This window comes from Cryptosporidium hominis (genome assembly GCF_000006425.1).
Source record: "Cryptosporidium hominis TU502 chromosome 1 CHRO011001, whole genome shotgun sequence".
NCBI lineage: Eukaryota > Apicomplexa > Conoidasida > Eucoccidiorida > Cryptosporidiidae > Cryptosporidium > Cryptosporidium hominis.
Genome location: NW_667367.1, coordinates 1 through 20,360, shown reverse-complemented (window position 1 = coordinate 20,360; position 20,360 = coordinate 1). Strand labels below are relative to the sequence as shown.

The 20,360-nt window shown below is 29.9% G+C and overlaps 10 protein-coding genes across 10 annotated transcripts; 4 read left to right on the top strand and 6 right to left on the bottom strand.

The window, feature by feature from the left end:
• Positions 1-1,474: 1,474 nt before the first annotated feature.
• On the bottom strand, positions 1,475-2,788 carry Chro.10010 (hypothetical protein). Its single annotated transcript, XM_662115.1, has 1 exon — positions 1,475-2,788. One exon carries the CDS (start codon positions 2,786-2,788, stop codon positions 1,475-1,477), a length of 1,314 nt encoding a protein of 437 aa, XP_667207.1.
• A 198-nt stretch (positions 2,789-2,986) lies between these two features.
• Positions 2,987-4,303, bottom strand: Chro.10011 (hypothetical protein). Its single annotated transcript, XM_662114.1, has 1 exon — positions 2,987-4,303. The coding sequence occupies one exon, from the start codon at positions 4,301-4,303 to the stop codon at positions 2,987-2,989; it is 1,317 nt and encodes a 438-aa protein (XP_667206.1).
• Positions 4,304-4,774: 471 nt separating this feature from the next.
• Chro.10012 (hypothetical protein) lies at positions 4,775-9,727 on the top strand. The annotated part of the gene is made up of 1 exon (XM_662113.1): positions 4,775-9,727. The coding sequence occupies one exon, from the start codon at positions 4,775-4,777 to the stop codon at positions 9,725-9,727; it is 4,953 nt and encodes a 1,650-aa protein (XP_667205.1).
• A 192-nt stretch (positions 9,728-9,919) lies between these two features.
• Positions 9,920-10,933, bottom strand: Chro.10013 (solute carrier family 35, member 2). Its single annotated transcript, XM_662112.1, has 1 exon — positions 9,920-10,933. The coding sequence occupies one exon, from the start codon at positions 10,931-10,933 to the stop codon at positions 9,920-9,922; it is 1,014 nt and encodes a 337-aa protein (XP_667204.1).
• A 328-nt stretch (positions 10,934-11,261) lies between these two features.
• Positions 11,262-14,132, top strand: Chro.10014 (hypothetical protein). Its single annotated transcript, XM_662111.1, has 1 exon — positions 11,262-14,132. One exon carries the CDS (start codon positions 11,262-11,264, stop codon positions 14,130-14,132), a length of 2,871 nt encoding a protein of 956 aa, XP_667203.1.
• A 264-nt stretch (positions 14,133-14,396) lies between these two features.
• Chro.10015 (cyclin dependent kinase A) lies at positions 14,397-15,296 on the top strand. Its single annotated transcript, XM_662110.1, has 1 exon — positions 14,397-15,296. The coding sequence occupies one exon, from the start codon at positions 14,397-14,399 to the stop codon at positions 15,294-15,296; it is 900 nt and encodes a 299-aa protein (XP_667202.1).
• Positions 15,297-15,489: 193 nt separating this feature from the next.
• Chro.10016 (hypothetical protein) lies at positions 15,490-15,846 on the bottom strand. The annotated part of the gene is made up of 1 exon (XM_662109.1): positions 15,490-15,846. The coding sequence occupies one exon, from the start codon at positions 15,844-15,846 to the stop codon at positions 15,490-15,492; it is 357 nt and encodes a 118-aa protein (XP_667201.1).
• Positions 15,847-16,081: 235 nt separating this feature from the next.
• Positions 16,082-16,525, bottom strand: Chro.10017 (hypothetical protein). Its single annotated transcript, XM_662108.1, has 1 exon — positions 16,082-16,525. The coding sequence occupies one exon, from the start codon at positions 16,523-16,525 to the stop codon at positions 16,082-16,084; it is 444 nt and encodes a 147-aa protein (XP_667200.1).
• Positions 16,526-16,665: 140 nt separating this feature from the next.
• On the bottom strand, positions 16,666-18,942 carry Chro.10018 (hypothetical protein). Its single annotated transcript, XM_662107.1, has 1 exon — positions 16,666-18,942. The coding sequence occupies one exon, from the start codon at positions 18,940-18,942 to the stop codon at positions 16,666-16,668; it is 2,277 nt and encodes a 758-aa protein (XP_667199.1).
• A 186-nt stretch (positions 18,943-19,128) lies between these two features.
• Chro.10019 (hypothetical protein) lies at positions 19,129-20,360 on the top strand (the record flags this gene model as incomplete). Its single annotated transcript, XM_662106.1, has 1 exon — positions 19,129-20,360. A coding segment is annotated over one exon (1,232 nt), but the record flags the coding sequence as incomplete, so codon positions are not given.

Sequence of the window (20,360 nt, the reverse complement as noted above, 5' to 3'; positions counted from 1 at the left end):
TATCTACTTATCTCTCATTTCCTATTCTACTACTCTCATCACCATCTCTCTTTCTATTAATACTCTACTACTATTCTACTTATCTTCTCCACCACCATTACCTGCTCCACCACCCCTATCCTGATCCTGTTGTAAACTCTTTCTTTCCACTACCTCTCCACTTTTACTATATTCATATCTCTGTTCTAATTCATCCCATTCATTTCTATATCTTTAACTATAATCTTCTACTTGAAAAAAGAAAAAATTCACTAAACTCCAGCCTACTACTAATCTAAATCACTTTTATTCACTTTCTATCCCATTTATACACTCCATTCTTAACTTTATTACTTTTGTTCATCATTTCAAATTATACTTAAGAAAACAATGCAATGGATCCAACTGTACATCATTAAACAATTTATTTATTTCTAAACTTGCTAATAATAGATTACACTGTTCAAAATTCGGGTCGCTTTCTCCAATAGACTAGTTTCCTATTAAACTTTTTATTATAAGTTCTTAGGTATATACGACATCTATATTTTTGAATGATTGATTTTTAACCAAAATTAGAAACCTAAAAAATTATCGATAAGTATTATTGTAAGTATTCGAATTTTCAATCTACTAAATTACAAATAACCTAGTCTTGCAAAAATTAAAATCATTATAATCTATTGAATTGAAATTTTTTAATGTAAAAATCTAATAGATAACGATTTTGTTTTTTGTATGTTATGCAAATTTAATTCTTATTTCTCCATTAAGAGAAATAAATATACCGAAATAATCGCCTAAACAATTACAAATAAAGCCTGAGTAGTGAATAGCAATGTTTATTTAAATACAAAATAAAAAATACATTTCACTAGATAATTAGCATTCCCTAAATGTATTACGTATGCATTGCTATAATTTTCAATCTTAGCAGAAAAGTTTTATTGAAATTTTTTTTTCCAAAACTTAGAAAATCGGTAAGATTTTTAAAAGCCAACCAAAATATCACTTTATTGGGGTTGCAATATGATAAATGTTTGAACAAATTTAACAAATAAAATTTCAATTAACTAGATATAACCTCAAAATATGTTTTACAACATTTTCGAGTAAATCAAAAGTTTTAACCAAAAAAGATTTAATTGTAAATAACTCTGAATTTATTATTAATTATTGTAATAACAATCATAATAATATCTCGCTTTTTAATCACTCAACTAGATTATTAACGATTTAATTCCAAATTACGATTTCACTGATGTGAAAATGTAATTAACTTTAAAATATTCACGAACAGAAATGTTTAAAATTACTTGGTAGAGCAAAGTCAAACAGAGTAGTGGCAACTACACTCTTGAAAAAAAAATCGGCCAAAAATTTCAGGTTAAGAACTTAGTAATTCCTTCTGAAAAAAATGAAATAAAACCGCTTAAGATGAATTCTTCATGTTAATTTGAGCAGTTTAAAATTTTTAAATTATAATATGCGTTCTTTATAATATTATTGGATGAATATAAAATCCAATAAATAACTCAAATATTGGTGTAAGAGATAAAATATAAATTATTATATCGTCAGGAAGACTAGAAATAAACCAAATAACTGTCTTATTCTTGACATAAACGCAAAGATTGAGGCATAAACTTATAATAGGTATAATTGAAAGCCAGGATATGATTAATGATTTTTGAAATGAAAAATGACAATGGTAAAATGGATAAAGTATCGGCGAAATGGTGACGTAGTAACTATTAACATTGTAGTAAACCAGTGCAACAACAGGAATAAATAAAAAATAATATGATGGAGACTTAACTACTTCCATTCCAATACATGAGAAGAAGTGCCCTGCTGTATACATTGTCAAATACACTGACAATGTCGAACAAATTAAATCAGGAATTTCACTTTTGAAAAAGCTATTTCCATGTAAACAGATAAAGCTCCATATTATAGATACTATTATCAAAAGCACGTAAGTTTCCAATAAATACTCTTTGAATGCAAATGAACCTACTGAAAGTGTTAATATGATTACACTTACAAACATAAAAAATTTGAAAATGCATGAATCACTAACATGAAGAAAATAAAATAAATAAGCCACAAAAATAGAAGAAACAACACATTTTATGATTGAATAGGCACCAATATTACTTAATTTAACCATATCAGAATTATTGAATGGGATTGCATGTTTCTGAATCAGTATACCTTTCTCCAGGTTAGAATCAGAATTTGATGTTGATGACATAAACCTTTTAAATTCCATTATGCTGCTACTACTTGGGATAGATATGGCAACAAATGGCGAGAAAAATAACATTGTCAAGTAAGCAAGCAAAAAAAATGATAAAAATCCAGGCTTAAATATTGAAAATATTTTACTCGGGCTCATCCCTAATTGTGATCCTGATACATGTTTGGGAATTCCAATGAAATTAAGCAAAATAGAAAGAAAAAAATAAATGATTCCGGGGATTACCATATACGTAAATGAATTTTTTCTCACTTTATAACTTTTTTTCTCTAGAATTGTTAAATAATAGTTTTGAGAACCCAGTAGAGACATATATAATGGAATTGCAACATTTAAACTGTGCGCTAATAAAGTTCCAAATGAAAAACCTGATTGCTCCACAATAGGTAACAAGCTTGCTCCATTTCTATTTAAACAAAAAAAGTGTGCGATGATAATTATCCACTTACAAATTCCAATTATTATTCCGGTAATAAAGTAATTATAAACGAATTTTTCTGAAACTTCCTCATCTATATTCCCAAATTTTACTGAATTTTCTTCCATAGTATTATTTATTCAATAAATGTTAAATTTGGAATTTTCCACCATGTTAAAGATTAGACAATTTCTGATTATAGCGGGAAACAAATTAGTTGTTTAAAAAAAAAAAAAAAATCGGGACTACGTCAAGCTTTTTTTTTTTTTAATTTATATTCTGAACACTATTTGGGATGAGTACTTCGAGTCGTACTATTATTTGTTCTATAGTCCATTTGCTATCTGTCTTGCTCTCTCGTATATAAATGAAATCATCGTTACCAAAATAATTAGTATATATGGGATTTTTTTAATTATTAGTTTCGTGTATTCAATTGAGCGTTTACGACAAAATCTTAAAACTATTGAAATTGTGAATATTATTCCTATCCATGTTGAAATTATGACTCTTGTTTGATCCCCCTCTTGGAAGGAAATTGGGAAAATGAGAGGCGAGTACATTAGCGTTCGATTAGGAATGCTGAGAAAATTATATATTATCGGTAAAAGAAACAAAAGATCCAGGTAATATTTTTGTATTTTTAGTAAAAAATCAGTAAATGCCATTGTAAAACCAGTAAAATAGTAAACAAGGAAAAGAAAAAATGTATTGAAGAATACGGCTCCATTATTGAAAGCTGAGTTAGGAATTCCAGAAGTCAAGTATTTGTAAAGTGATATATATGTAATATTCATGAAAATGCAAATTCCACTTATACTTATTTCTTTTTGAATAAATTTTAATGAGTAGATCAAGAATATACTTGAATAAAATAAAGTATATAAAATATATAGATTGGCACTATATGAAAAATAAAAGAAAATATTAATTATTAAAAAGTATATTATTATGTTAGAAATTATATATGGAAGGTTTGAGTTGCTCGAACCATAATTTATATAAACATTTTGACTTGCAACAAAACTTTTTGAAATTTCGTTTTCTGAAAAACCTTTATCAACATTGGTAATTAAATCTGAATTTGAAATTATCCCATATTCATATTCACAGCTCTCGTAGCAATTATAGCATTTTTTTATTAAACAAATAATTGGATACATAACCATTGCAACTAGAAAGTGATAAATAAAAATGGAAATTAATCCGAATCGATAAGGAACTGACCAAGACCAGTCTTCATTTGGTAAAGAAAAATTACTTTGAGTACTCAACTCAAATTTATCGAAATTTTTTATGACAAATATCAAAAGCCAATATACAAATCCTGGAAGTAAATATTTCAAGTGGTGATTTAAATAGTATTGAAAGTTCATAACTCTAATTTTTACTAACTCCCATCCATGAGAATAGAGATATAAGGGAATTGCAATGTTAAGCAAATCCACCGTGTAGTAACTGAAAGTAGCATTTACATCAATAGCTACTGGGAATATAACACCATTATACATGATTATATGTGAACAGTGAAAAAAAAAAATGATCCATAGAGAAATGCCAATTTGTATGGTTAATTGAGATTCAAGGAAATCTTTTAATGATTCATTTTTTTTATTATTTTCTCTATAAATATTCGAGCACATTTTAAGTAATTTCAAAAATTAATAATTTTGTATTTTAACACAATTTTACTTCTTGCTCAATTTTTTCATGATCAACTTAAGTTTATAATTATCAGGCTTTAAAATTTAATTACAATAATTATTATCGTGATTTTGCAATCAAATTGTAGTCGCAAACAATTTATTATATTATGATTAATATTTTCGATTGCTCGATTAAGTAATTTAGCTATTTATACACTCAAAAATAAGAATTTTATGAATTAACTTTCCAATGCTCTTAAAATTTATTCACTAGTTAAAATTTTTTTTTTTCCCTTTAGCCTCTTGAATGCATGCTTTGCCGCTAAAACTGCATGATCTTTTTTGTAATTTCAAAGAAATAAATTTAAATGAATAATAAAATGAAAAATTTAAAAAATAACTAAGTCTAATCTGGTATATTAAGACTTCAATAAATGGCTTAAACTAAATTCTGATATAAATAATAAAATGGAAAATTTTAATTCTATTCCAACAATTAATTATCGAGGCAATTATCCTGGACAACAAAACGCTGGAGAAATTCATTTTGATGAAGAATATGATAGTTCTGAGTCCGAATTTTCATTTCCTGTTGTAGGATCTACTAATTCAGCTAATATTAAAACATCGGGAAAGAATAAAGCTTTTATTGGAAGAGACAAGGAAAAAGCAAAAAGATACTACATACAATCAACACTTGAGGTAAATATTGATAATCAATATCCTGTAGATAATATAGAAATATATAGACAAAAAATTTTCCCATTTCAACTATCTCCAAATATTTCTCTTGTAGCACCAGAAGAAAAAAATGTAAATAAATCCAGAATTTCTAAAATTTGGAAAGCTTTGTCAAATTCTGAGCCATCCATCATAGGTATTTTAAGAGGCAAAGGATTTGTTTACACTCTTCCAGAGACAATAGACTTATTATTATATGTTACTTTTTGCTTTGGATTTATGATGGCTATTCTTTTTTTTAATTCCTCAGGAAGTGTTAAACATTCAATTCATAATATGTTAAACCAACAAACTTTTAATTTTCAATCTTCATTAGCATCTGAGTGCCTTGGAATGCCTGATGAAAATGGAGTAAGCAGTTATGAACAATTATACTCAAAAAAATTTATCAAATACGTTATTGAACCCAATAAAGACACTTTTTTTAATTCGATGAGTGGCGACGTTGTATTTCCATGTGGAAGAGGAACAATTAAGGACGTGGCTACTATTGCGGATTACCTGAGATGGATTGCATTGGTATTATTTCCTTCATTTATCTATATTAGGAACACAATGAATTCGGCTCTCACGAGCCATATTAAAATTTCAACTCAATTTAATAATGGAACAGAGTCTGAGTTAACATATGTTTTTGATAAAGGATTATTAAAAGGAAATAATATATATATCTATCCTTATGACACGGAGTCTGCTCTTGAAATTTTGGATTTGATTGTAGAAAAAAATTATTTTAATAATACAGAGGTTTCAAGTATTAATACTCGTTTTTTCACTTATAATCCTTTTGTTGGGATAAAAACATCGGTTATGATTACTCTTGGAAATTCTAAAATAACTGGCTATTATGATTCAAGTCTTGATGTTAAATCTTTGCTAATACATACAAATTCATATTCATATATATTTATGGCTCTTGCAATTATTTCAGGTTTCTTTGGTTTCTTGAGATTTTTTACACATAAAGATGTAATCGTGTCTCCAATCATGACTATAAAAAGTTCTATGAACAGGGTATTTGCATTGCTATCTTCTATATTAATAATTATTTCTGTAGTTACATATATGTGTATATTTATTCCAATTAATTGGCTATGGACTGAAGATTCTTCTCTCGAATACTCTACTTTGCTTTCATTACATGAGGATAAAATGGAAGAAAATTTTACTGAACAGTCAAGTCACTTCGAATATCTAGCTACTTTTGATATTATATTTAGAACTTCAGGTAGCGCAAGTTTAATATTCACACTTTGGGAGTTTTTTTGGTTCCTTTCGGTTAAAATATCTCGCAAGCATGCTACTTCGATTACTGTTGTTGTAAAAAAAGTAACTTTTCCTATATTATTTGGAGCTTTGTTGGTTTTATTTTTTTTCTCAAGTTATGGAATAATCGGTTTAATTTTACTAGGGGATTATACACCTATGTATTCTTCGGCTAAGTCTATATTATTCCATATGTTATTGTTCATTATAGGGAAAACAGATGAGATTTGGATTTTGTTAAATGAAACAGGCATATATACTGGGATTTTTTTTGTACCTATCATTTGTATTTTCGGAATTATTTTGCCTAGCTATGTTTATGCTTTGTTTTGCCATATATATAACTCTACAATAGACACAGTTGAATGGTGTTGGGACAATTGTACCAGGGAAAATGGAACAAATATCCAATCTTCTCCCTGGTATATAGAAGAGAACTCAATTTACGAAAGGAATATTCGAGAAGATAATACTTTATCTACACAGAAAACTGACGAATCAAAAGGCATTAATAACAATGAATCTCAAGAATTAAATTTAAACGTACGTCAAAATAGTCAGATGAATGATTTGCTCTTTGTCAGAGATAGGTATTCAAATTTCATGGCTCAGACAACAACTTTTGAAAGATTGTTTGATATTTTTTTTTCAAGAAAAAAATATTTAACTTTAAAGCAAAAGAAGGAGATTGAAATGGGTAAATTTGATTCTTATGAACAAACCAGAAAAATAGCAAGTTTACATGGAAGTAATGTTAATAACTTGAATAATTCGTTGCCAAGTTTAACACACAATAATGCAAATGAAAATAGTGAGATTATTAAACAACAAAGTCAAAATGAAAGTTTGGAAGGAAGTGAATATGTAACACTTGTTACAAAGTCAATACATGAATATTATTGGTCTATTTTCAATTCTGGAAAAACTATTTTTTCGAATCCAGGGACTGTTTCAAATTATGGAAATAATATCTCGAGTACCAGCCAACAATTAATGTTTAGAATGGTTGGCACAATGGAAGCTTCAGTTGATATGACACAGTTCCTGATTTCTAAGAACAGGGACTCAGACTACTCAGATTCTATAGGTTTAAACGATCAAAATGGACTTCCTCTTTTAGTTGGAAATGTAATGGCTGCCTCACCATGCCCAAATATGGAAAATTTATTAACTTTTACAGAAAAAATCAATAGAGTAGGAGAGAGCATCTGGTTTACGGTTTTGTTGTGTTTTATTTTAATATTATTAATTACTTCGAGTATTTTTGAGTTTAGAAAACAAATTTACAATGATTTAATTAATTCAATTTCTTGGAACCAATTTCATACTAATATTAATGTAAATGCAATGAAGCCAATTTCCGCAAAGGAGGAGCTTGATATTAAGAAATCAACTGATCCATCAAAGTTCATTCTAAATCCTGTCACATTAAATTTATTGACTTCAGAAACCTCAAATGAAGTAGCATATTGGATTTCACTTGCGTCCTCAAGGCTGATATTTAACTCTTCATCAGAATATCAATATAAGGTGTTATTTCCGGATTTCGAAAATGATGTAACTTATCCAAAAATATTATTCGACCAAAATTTGCTATATAATGATCAAGGCGAAGCAGGCGTTACGTTAAGAGCCATTGCGGTAACTGAAAATAGGTCTGTAGACCAATATATTGATGGAACTAGTTCTGCTGACGAATTATTTAAGTTTATAGGCGTAACGGAAAGATTTTTTTCAACATTTGACGATGATGACAAAAAATTATCTGAGGATTTGAATATGAAATTTATTAACAAAGCAATTAATGGCTATCCATTTTTTTATACTAAAAATATTGTACCAAGTGAACATTCTTCATTTATTGAAAGTCTGTATTCAAACATTTATGAATTACTGCATTACCCAAAAATAGTATATTTGGAGATTCTGTTGCCATCTTTACTTATAGAAGATCAAATGTTCAATTTTGTAAGAATAATAATAACCAGAGATATATCAGGAGGCCTCAATAAAGGACCTTTAAATATTTTGCTGAGCACAATAAATAGTGAATTTGATTCATATTTCAAAATTTCACTTGAAGTTGCAATTATCTTATTAATGATTGCTTATATAGTCGTTTTTTTTTTAGAATGCAAGAAATTTACAAAGATATATAGGAATTCCCCTGAATCTACAGGAAGAAGAGCAAGGTCAACAGTGTTTTGTTTCTTCAACTATATCTTTACTGACTTATCACGAGCTCATGACATAGTAATAATCATGATGATTATTATCAGGTTAGGAGTTTATTCTTCAATATTTTACTATAAAATGGTATTATTTAAATCAAAGATTGACACTGATGAATTTGATATGGTCTATGGACTATCAATCCAATTATCATATATTAATATTGCGATTATTTGGATTTTTATTTTACGGTTATTTGGACAATTTTCTTCTATTTCAAGCAATTTCAGGTTTCTTACGTTCTCATATAGACGATCATTTTTACCTTTGTTTTTAGTATTCATTTTTTTGGCTTTGCAATTTATTGGGCTCTCAATTATGATTTTTATTAACTTTTCAAGCTGCAATGATAACTACTCCTCAGTATTTGGAGTCATTTCCTCAACAATTAATTTATTTGTTGGGAACTTTGACTTTTATGAGGCATATAAATGTTCCAGTAATCTTACTATTTCTGTATTGCTTCCACTTCTTATCGCAATTTATTATATTATTATGCCTGTTCATACTATTATTATATTAAGAAGTCTTTGGCTATCAAAAAAAGAATCTACAGATATTGACAGAATTTTCAAGATAGTAGCGGAGAGTCGAAATAAAAAAAATTCTGAAGAATACAAAAAATATATTAAACATATAACTGGTATGAATACGCAAATTAGCGAGCGTGAAATATGGGATCATGCCGGGATAGATTATGATGAAGATGATCCAATTGATAGAAAGATGTATGAACAAAAATATGAAAAAAGTGTTCCAAAGGTTGAGATACCACCTCCGAAAATTGCAGAACTTACTGATGAACAGTGGGATGCATCGCCCGATTTCATAAAAGAATGGGCCGAATATGAAGCAGAGAGTTTTATAGATAGGTTTAGATGTTTAGAAAGTGAATTTAAAATGAATACAAGCTCAACTGGTTATTATTCTCAGTTTGTTTCCAAATGGGAAAGTTCTGTTTATAAAGAGTTGCAGCTGCTGGAAGTTACAACAAATGAAGCAGAGCAACTTCTAAAAAGGTTACAGAGGGCCATAAAGGGAACTGCAAGTAGAGTGAGAATTAATCAAGCACTGCAAACAAATAATCTAGAAGCTGCAATTAGAGAAAAAGAAGAAGAAAGAGAATCGAAAAGAGCACTGCTCAAGGCTAGGAAGAACAGAAATATTTATGATAATAATTAAATTTGCAGAAAATCAAATTATTTTTTAATGAGTCCAGTTTTCAAAAAAAAAATCAAAAAGTTACAAACAGGAAATACAAATGTTTTTTGTCTGAATCTAAAATTCTATTATTATTCTATCAATTACTTGATAATTAAAACAGATTAGTATTGGCCGAAATTTTGATCAAATAAACTCAAAAAACTATTCATTTTATTTAGTTTTTAATTTATCTTTATTTTTTCTTGAGAAAACAGTTTGTATCCCCAGAACAACGAAAATAGCAGATACGCAAAGCCACTGACCAAGGGATAGTTTATGCCCAAAAATGATAACCGAAACCAAAACGGTGAAAAACTTCCTAGTTGTAGTAATTATTGCCAAATATAGAGAACCAAATCTAATGAGTGATTGGAATATAAAAAATTGTCCGCATGTACCTGTTAAGGAAAGTGCAAGTATATAATACGGAGTTGAAGGAAATCGAGAAATAAATAGATAAGGTTCCTTCCCTTCTAAAAATAAAGATAAAATCCCACAAAGTATCATTGCAAATAAATTAGTATAGAACATCAGGACATTGGATGTAACGTTGTATTTTTTGATCAGTTTGTCTTGCCTAGGGCCAGTGAGTCCATCGCATAATAGTGACAATCCAAGAAGTGACACCCCAGAAAGTGTTTGAACGGTTCCTACTTTATTAGTCTTTATCTGCATTAAATTAAAACAAGAAAGAGAAATAGTGATAACTATTACAGCTAAGTAGTCATACCAAGGATATTTAGTTTTGAAGTAAAGGGTTCCAATAACAATTATCGGAACGCATTTTGCAGATTTAACGAGAACTTGAGTTGGGTAGTTGACATTACCTAATGCAAGATTTGTTAGAACCATTGAAGTTAAATATGTTGCTGAAGTTAGCATAATTTGGAAGATGCATTCAAATGACAAATTGAAAAATATTTTTTCAGCATTACTAGAATTTTTATTTTTTTTAGAATTACCTTCTTTTCCTGGCCCAATTCTCCAATTTTCTAATTGAATAACTCCAAAGCTCACGACTGTGTTTACCAAACAAAAGCAAAATACCAAAAATAGGCTATAATTGAAATTATCACCAACCTTTTTATCTCCCAATGTATGGATTCGTTCTTGCACGATCCCATAAAAAATAAAGAAAAAGTAGATACCAGCCACACAGAAAGCTCCTATTATTGTATCATTCATTTCTACAAAAACAATTGCAAACTAATATTGAAAAGAGATTCATGCTAATTTCAAGGCGGTAATCTTTTGTCTTGTTTAAGTTAAAACAAATTTGGATTTTGAAAGGGTATAAATACCATTGAAAGTCAAATTGATTCAAAAAATTATAAAAACATATTGATTGTATCATAAAAAGATGAACGATCCTTAAACATTTAGAAAGTGATTTATCGAGATTTTTTGCATATTTAAGAGAAATTAAATACCCCACTTCAAGACAACCAGCGGGAACGTTGGCGGTTTGGTTTTTGATTAATGATATTTGGATGCAGAAGGTATGTAAATAAAAATGAGCATCAACAACGGTAAGGAGGTTAGCGTGGAAGATTGTCCAGAATCAAAGTTCTTAGTCGAGGAGAATGTGGATCTAACAAAGTCGTGCCTTTGGTCAATCTTAGAGCGTTATTATAAGACTGTATCAATAGATGCATGGCGAAAAAACCAGGTCCCAAGTTTCATAACATCGAATAATCGTCTTGCCAGTGGATATGCGAGGCTTATACACAGTTTTATAATGGATCAAAATCCAATCGGAACTCCATTTAAAAAAATTTATATTGTTGAGATTGGTGGTGGCCATGGAAGGTTTACGTTTTTGCTTTTAAGAGCTTTAGAAAGATATTCTCCTGTTTGGGAAGATCTCGGATACAGTGGCGTACCTTTTAAGTACATATTTACTGATGCAACTGATGCAAGCTTTTCGTTTTTAACAAGAGAATCTAGTGCATTAATCTCATATATACAAAAGGGATGGCTCGAATTTGCATGTTTTAATGGTAACAACTCTGAACCAAGCGATATTAAATTTGGATTAAATAAGGAAGAAACTATTCCACCAGAATCAAGCATAGTATTAGTATGTAACTATGTTTTGGATTCTCTTTTGACTGATGCAATTGCAATAAGCAAGGACAAGGTAATTTCTAAAGCTACTGTTTCTGTCTATTCTTCACAAGTTGAAGAAGACTTAACACACCCAAGCATTGCTGATAGAATGACTCTTTCATGGTCATGGAAAGAAATGATAGATGAAGATTTCTTGCCCATTACAACTCATTCAGAAAACAAAGTCTGTAATACAAATAATGAAACAAAAAAAACTCAAGAATCAGAATACTTGACAGAAAAGGAACAATTGTTACTAAGGTATTCTCAGTTCGACTATTCTCTTTGTGAAGTAATAAAGTCCTATCTCGAACTTGATCGAGAAATGTCTTTTGTATTACCACTAGGGGCTATTCAAATGCTCAGACGTTTTTATCAATACTCTACCGGGAATATATGTGTTTTAATAGGTGATAAAGGGTATCCTGACGATACTGAGTTTATTTCTATCAAGCCCCCTCATATTGCTGTGCATGGATGTATGAGCTTTATGGTCAATTTGGATGCTATAAAGAAATATTTCTGTAATTTAGGCTGTAGTTATCTTGCTACAAGATACAAGGACACATTTCAAATTATCTGTATTCTTGGAGGAAAGAAGTCTTCATTCCCGAGGGTCGTTGCATCATTTATTGATAGCCAAGAAGATTTGGTTCCAGATAATTTGTTAAGCATTCAAAGAGGCTTTGAACAACTCAGTTCAAATTCAGGTTCCTTTACTAATGGATTGAAACCTTATTTGGGCGTATTAAGATATAGTTTGCACGATCCATTTATACTATGGGTATTGCGCAATGGAATTCTTGCAAATATTGGAGACCTTAACATTAGGCAAAGAGAAGATATTATTTTTGATTTGCATAGCGTTTATCGAAATATTTATCCTTTGGAGATTAATATTGATGTATTTGATCTATTGGCTCAAATTTGTTTAAAAGGTGGCTTTGTAAACGATGCAATATTTTACTATAATGAAAGCTTGCGTTGTTGCCCTGAAATGATACACCCATCAACCTATGTGAACCTTGCAAAGTGCTATCAATCACAAAGAAACTGGAAAAAAGCCTTTCACTTTTGCAACGAAGCATTAAAATTGGATCCTGACTATCCGCCAGCACTTGAATTTAATTCAGAATACCTTAATTCATCAAAAAGAATTAACTATATAATTATTGGTTGTTATAGCTCGTGGATTTTCACAGATGTAATTCCAACAATTCAATTTGATGCAATGTACAATTGTATCGGCGTAGTACCGAGTAAAAAAACAATAGAAAATGCTAAGAAGGCATTTGACCACTTACAAGCAATTTTTTCGTGTAACCAAGAGAACGAGGTTTTTTCTAGTTCTCCACCAAAGTTTTTCCTTGAAGAAATTTCTGAAAATTCTTCTTTTGCAAATGCAATTGCAGATATATTTTATAGCAACCCACAGATCGAGGCAATAGTTCTTGATGTACCTCCTGACCTTTTCAAGCCTTGTATGGATGTTATTTGGGAATTTAACAAACATGTCATGACTAGATCTCCAACCGCCAGAGATGTTGTAAACGCTTCGGAAATTCTCTCAAGAAAGCCTCCTAGGTCGCTTTGGTTCGATTATGCGCCATTCAAATTTGAAACAGCATTGCTACAAGTATTTAATATAATTAAACAGCATGGTCGACTTTATGCAATTAATTGTAAATACGACCTTCCATCGGAAACTCCGATAAATTCAGAAGGGTATAAAAACGATGAGTTGATAGCGAGACTAATTCATTCACTTTCGGCAATTTATATTGCAATTGATGGAACTTTAGACTGGGTTTTTTGCCCATCTACAGATAAAGATCATGATAAAAAAACACTATTTTGTGGATGGAGTTCTCCATTGTGGTCACAAGCCGATTCTGGAAAAAGAAATAAAATCCCTTCGGAAAAAGCCTCAATAAAACCTACATCCACTAAAAGCGATGAAATTCATTGCACTATTTCAACTGAATTTGTAACTTGGGACAAGACATTCATACAATTTGACTTTCATTGCGATAACTGTACATTAAGCCTCAGAAAAGAAGGCCCAATTTGGATTCTACTCATTAGAACTTCTAAGGGAAGGTATGAGTCTAAGATCCAATGCGTTGGATTGCAGACTGCAAATGAAAGATTCAGAAAGTTGTGTAAAGATTATAACCCTGATCAATACAATATTAAAGATTCTATAGGCTTTTCTGCATGGTGGGATGCAATTGAAAAATCTAAGCAAAGCCCAATTCACTTTTCCTACCAATAAAGAAGACTTATCTTAATTAAAATCAAATTATATTCTAATTGATTCATAATCCTACCATATTTCCACTAATTTGTCTAAATTTCACAGACCTTGCATGCATTCTTGTGCCAATTTTGCATTCATATGGTATCGTATATTTGTAATAAATGAATAAAATATTTGTTAGAAATAATATATTAGAGATTAGCTATAGATAGTTAATTATGTATTAATTAGGATTTTTTTTTTTTTTGAGACAATAAGTCTGTCATAGGATTTGCGAATATGATTCAAAAGTTAATATGGGATTCTATTAATTTCACTCTTGGAGATGGAGAAAAAGATAATTCCTCGATTGGTGATTATGAATATTTGGAAATAATTGGAGAAGGGACATATGGAGTGGTTTATAAATGTAAGTGTAAACAATCTGGAGAACTTTTTGCAGTAAAAACTTTCAGAAGTGCTACAAGTGAATTTTCAACAACAACCCTTAGAGAAATATCAATATTACGTGAGATCAATCATCCTAATATCGTTAGCGTTCAGGATGTGATACTTTCATCGAAAGGTGTTAATATAGTGTTTGAGTTTTTTCCTTACGATCTTAAACGTTACCTTTCAATGTTCCCTGATAAAGTTCCTCCTGTAAAATTCATAAAACATATAATTTTTGAAATGCTAAAAGGTATATTCCATTTGCATATGCATAGAATTATTCATCGTGATCTGAAACCACAAAATATTCTAATATCATGCGACAGAAATCTACCCGACGTCAAAATTGCAGACTTTGGACTTTCCAGAATTTTATCTACTCCTTTCAAAACATTGACTAGAGAGGTTGTAACACTTTGGTATAGAGCTCCAGAACTACTTTTGGGGAATAAGAATTATTCTAGTTCCATAGATATATGGAGTGTTGGCTGTATATTTATCGAACTGTTAATAGGCAGACCAATATTTTCTGGTGATAGTGAAGTTTCAACTCTTTTTAAAATATTTAAAACGTTGGGAACTCCAAACTCTAAAGTATATAGTAATATTAACTCTCTTCCAAATTACAGCCCTGATTGGCCAAAGTGGGATATTGATGAAAATTGGGTTGATAATCAAATTTGTATGTATTCTCCAACTAAACAATATTTGCTGGAAACGGATGCAAAGAATTTAATAAAAATGTAAGTTTATTTTATGATAATGATTTTAAGTTAAAATTTCAAATAAGGATGTTAATGTATGACCCGAGCAGAAGAATAAATGCATTTGATGCATTGAATAACAAATGGTTCGATGAAGTTAGAAATAATACTTTCTAATTTAAACAAGAATTTCTAATTCTAACTTTAATTAAAAACTATTTTATAATTACTAAAATCTAATAAGGCTTACAATATACGGAAAGACCAGAACAAAGCCAACTGGGACGAGGCGGATCAGGAACGCAAATAACGTCTCCATAACTCTCGCTTTCCAACTCAACCAGCGCTTCATTATATTGAGAGCCATCGCAGCGTTGCAAAAGCTCAATTCCGCCGCTTGCTCTGTTAAATCTCGAAGCTATTAATGATGCTCCGTCCAAACCTTTAAACGGAGCAACCAAATTTTCAGGGTTGCATGCATTTGCTTGAGTTCCGAATAATCTCTTTAATATTAGGTGCGGTTTTACGGAAATTTTAATTCTTTTTTGGTTTTGAATTTGCCTTTGTAGTGGAACTTCTGCATTATCTATCATTTTTTGTGTTACTCCTTTATGCACGATCCAACAGGAGTCAGCTGAAGATAGTCTTGCGGTTCGCCTTTCTATACAGGCGAGCTCATAGTTCGTAAATGAGCCTTGATAAATAGAGGTAGATTCAATTCCTCCTTTGTCTGTACATACTGAATCTTCTGTAATTTGATACCTTGAGTCATCTCCTGAAAATTCACAGTTTTCAAAATTGGTAATATGGCCCCAGTTATATGGCGCCTTAGAAAATGAATGCTTCTAAAAAGTTGAAAGCAAAATAACTTACCTGAGCATGTTTTACAAACTTCCAGCACCATCTTCGACCGGGATTTCCTGGATCTGAGAGATCCCTTAATCTTTCATATATGGTCAATTCGTTTTCAGGTTTGGGTGGTATTCCTCCTATATAATAAGTATCCCCGACAAAAAAGACTTCCGCTGTAACTCCATTCAAATCAACATTAATTCTCTTTTGTGATTCTTCAGATAAAGCTTTTACATATGCTACAATAATATCATTTGGAACAATATATCGGTCTAAAGCTTCAGTTAATGTAATTTTGCCATTCTGCAAATCTTCAATTACATTCGGCGTAATTCTAAGTTTTTCAAAGCATAGCATGTATTCAACGATATTAATGATTAAAACAGCACTAAACAATATAAAAAATTTATTTATCAGCATTTCTATAAATAATTGATTTTTGTGGGTGACAGCAATTCACACAGTTGGATTTAATTTTGGGAGAAAAAATAAAAATTTTACTTGATTACCATTGTTTGATATTTATAGCATATATAAAACTAACAAGTATCTAATTAAAACTAAATGAAAATATTTAGTATAGAATTTAAAGGATAGAAATCTGAATCAAAAGATTCTATACAGAAATCATGCTTCGAACATAACTCATCTTTATTATATGAATTGACGAATTTATTTAAGTATTGATTCGATAGGCACTTTTTATCAGTAATGTAGAGAAATTCTTTGGAGCCTTGGCATTTTATATTAGAGTCAATGTAATGTGTCCTAATACATTGATCGAGAATGCAAATTGCTTGATTAATTTGATTTACATTCCAAATAGGGTTAATAGATGATGTTAGAAGAATTGGAATTGCTCCATCACCCAATATATTTTCTAGATTTTCAATTAGCTTTTCCAAATATAAAAAAATTAGATCAGTTGAATTGCAGTGGTTAGGAAGTTTGAATTTAACTTGGAACAAGGCCATATATTTGTTTATTAAGGATGAGATTTCTAGGTGAAGCCTAATAAAAGAAATTTTTGAATTTTGATCTTCTGGATAGTGAAAGAATAATGTTAGTAGTCTTGGAAAAAGAACACTAGAAACTGAAAAATCGCCTAGACTTCTGATTCCACAAACGATCCCATATAATGATGCAATTTGAAGACAATTTCCGTTCGTCAGATTGTTGATACGAATATCCAATATTTTCTTAAATTCACTACTTAGATATTCAAGAATTTTTGCAGTTCCGATTGGTAGGTGATTAGAACACTGTTCAAGAATGTTTTCCAATAGAATACTTGCGTCAAGCCTAGCATTTAAATTATCAGCAAGAAAAAGTTCTGAAACTTTAAAATTTATATTGGAAAGCGCCTCCTTAACTGGGCATGAAACCATTATTCTTATTAATGACTCAATAATTTTATGGATATAATACGTTGTTTTTGAGCAATGAGGATTTCTTATTATAGATCTGCAAATCCTTATTAATAGTCTTAGAGTTCCTATTTTTGGAAATACTCCTGTTTTCTCGAATTGGATACATATAATTCTAGTATTATAATTGAAATAATAAACTAAATATGGTAGTAGTGGTTCAAAATCGGTATTCGTCTCTATTATGTGAAAAATATAGTCTAACTTCTGAAAAAGCTCGAACTTTTGTTGTGACTCTTTTGAATGAAATTTATTCTTTTCTATACAGTTGTCATATTGATTATAGGCTGAATGTGGCAAATTAGAAGAGTTTAATCCTTCAAATACAGAAAATACGGAGCTTATTGTACCAGTATCTTTATCAGAAAGTCCGTAAGTATTAACGTAATTATTGATAATTAATGCCCTTCTCTCAATATTTGAATCCAAAAGGTTAAATGGTAAATTACAAGATGAATACAGCTCCTCCATTCCACGCAAGAAAATTCTGTTCATGTAGCTTAAAAACTCCCTTTGTTCCTCTGATAGAAATCCTTCAATAGCTTTATTAATTACAATCTTAAAATTATCAACATTTTCATTGGAAATTACGTCGAAATTCTTTCTTTTTACAAATTTAGAGTTTGCCTCCATATTATTATAAATATTCTTTATATATGTTGTATCATTTTCAGAATTGAAAACGAACTTTCCTTCTACAGCAAGCCAATGTAAATGAATACTTGGTTTTTTAATTTTTTTACCATCTAGATCTTTGATAATATCATGAAAAATTTCTTTATCATCACTTGTATCTTTTTTGAAAGTTTTTAGTGAAGCGATCTTATAATTTCTATCAGGAAAACAAAAACAAGGTATATATTTTATTGATCTTTCAGGTAAATTATAAAATACTTCTGCATTTTTCTCAACGATAAGCTGGTCGTTTCCGTTTTGACTTCTGGAAATAAAATAGCTTCTAAGAGGTTTCTCCAAACTCCAAATGAGATTCTTGGATCCACATATATATCTCATCGCGCTATTAATATCTCCTAATGAAATAAATGGCAACTCCGCATTTTCCTGTAGATCACCTGAGCTACAACTCCCTCTATGAAATGCTAGTTTTATTGCTTCTTCAATTATTTGTCTTAACTTAAACTCTACTGTCTGAACAATAAGAGAGGCTGCATTGCTCGAAATTGAATCACAACAAACTTGCTTAGAAAGAGGATAAACAAAGTCATAGACTGAAAATATTCCGCTGTTTTCCATATAGTCTTTATTTCTTTCACTTTCATTGTAGTTATCAAAATTTATTCTTTGCTTTTTCCTAAGTACAAGATTATTTTCCATTTCACAGACCCCAACATCTAAACAGTCATTTAGTAAAAATTGGTCATAATCATAAGTTTTAGTTTTTCTTAGCATTTTTATCTTCTACGAGTCCTAAAAGTAAACTGATAAACATTTGGCGCAATTTTAATGCTTTTTTTTTAAGGAATTTACAATACAAATTATATGATAAATAAATAAAATCGAAAAAAATGCATAGGAAATAACTTTATAAAGGATGCATTAAGTTGGAGTTTCAAAACTTGCTATAAATTTGATAAAATGAACCCAAAAACAATTATTCTTACTTGCGAGGATTTTTTGAGAAATTTTAGCACACACGAACTAAAGGTTTCACAGGCGAATTCAAAATACTTTGAACAGTTCCGTAATCTAAGTTCGCTTTGGGACTCTAAAAATGTGAGTGATCGGGATAGCCTAGAGCTTAGTGAAGTATGGAACTCTATTCTACATTGCTACAAAGTTGTTCTAGACAAAACATCGACTGAAATAAGAGTAAACTCTGAAAAAATTTCGAAGAGAGAAAATATTCGGTCAAATTCCAGTGAAAAACTGTTATTAAAGTTTGATGGTCAATTTCAAAGCTTATTTTCTACTGAATTAACGTTGATCAAACAATTTCTTATGGATCTACTTGAAGTGATTAAAGAGTTAACTTTAGTTTGTGAGAATATGAAATCGTATTTAGAAAGTAATGTTGGCCTTACGAGTTCTTCTTCAACAAATAGCCTATCAATAGTATTAATATTGGTTAAAATAATTTGCCACAAAATTGAAACTAAGAATCGTGATTTACTTGAAAAAATGTGTGGCTCCACATTATATTGCTTAAATATTCTATTTCGGATATATAAATTAGAATTCACTGAGAATTGGGATCTAATATTATTTCCAGAAAAATTTGATATCTCTTCAATTGAAATAAATTACTTATTATACAATGAAATATCTATTTTCTTGAGCATAGATTCAGATATTCCTTTTCTTTCATACTTTTTATTAAGTTCAAACGCAAAAATGAGAGTGAATTCAATATTGTGTATACAATCTATATTTACTTCCCCAATATTTAGGTTTAAATCTATGACTTCACTACTTTGCAAACCGCTATCCCAACAAATAATAGATACAAGCGCATCCTCATTATCAAAAAATGCAGTAATATTGACACTTTCACTTTTAAAGTTTGGAGAGACTTTTTTTAGATCAGAAAATTATGATTCAGACACTGTAATAACTTTTATTAAAACAATTTCAAAAATTGTAAGCACAACACCATCTCTGTTTTGGACTAACAATTTTATTAATGCAAATACAAGCTTTATTCAAATTCTCTCCAATAATTTACTTTATGGTCTTAAAGATTTAAATTTATTTATCCCTTCTTTGCAGCTCTTTTCCAATATTTTGAACTTAATAAAAAATTGTGAGACCTCGAAGAATATTCTTTTCGATGATTTAAATCCATGCTTTGAACAAGTATTGATCAACAG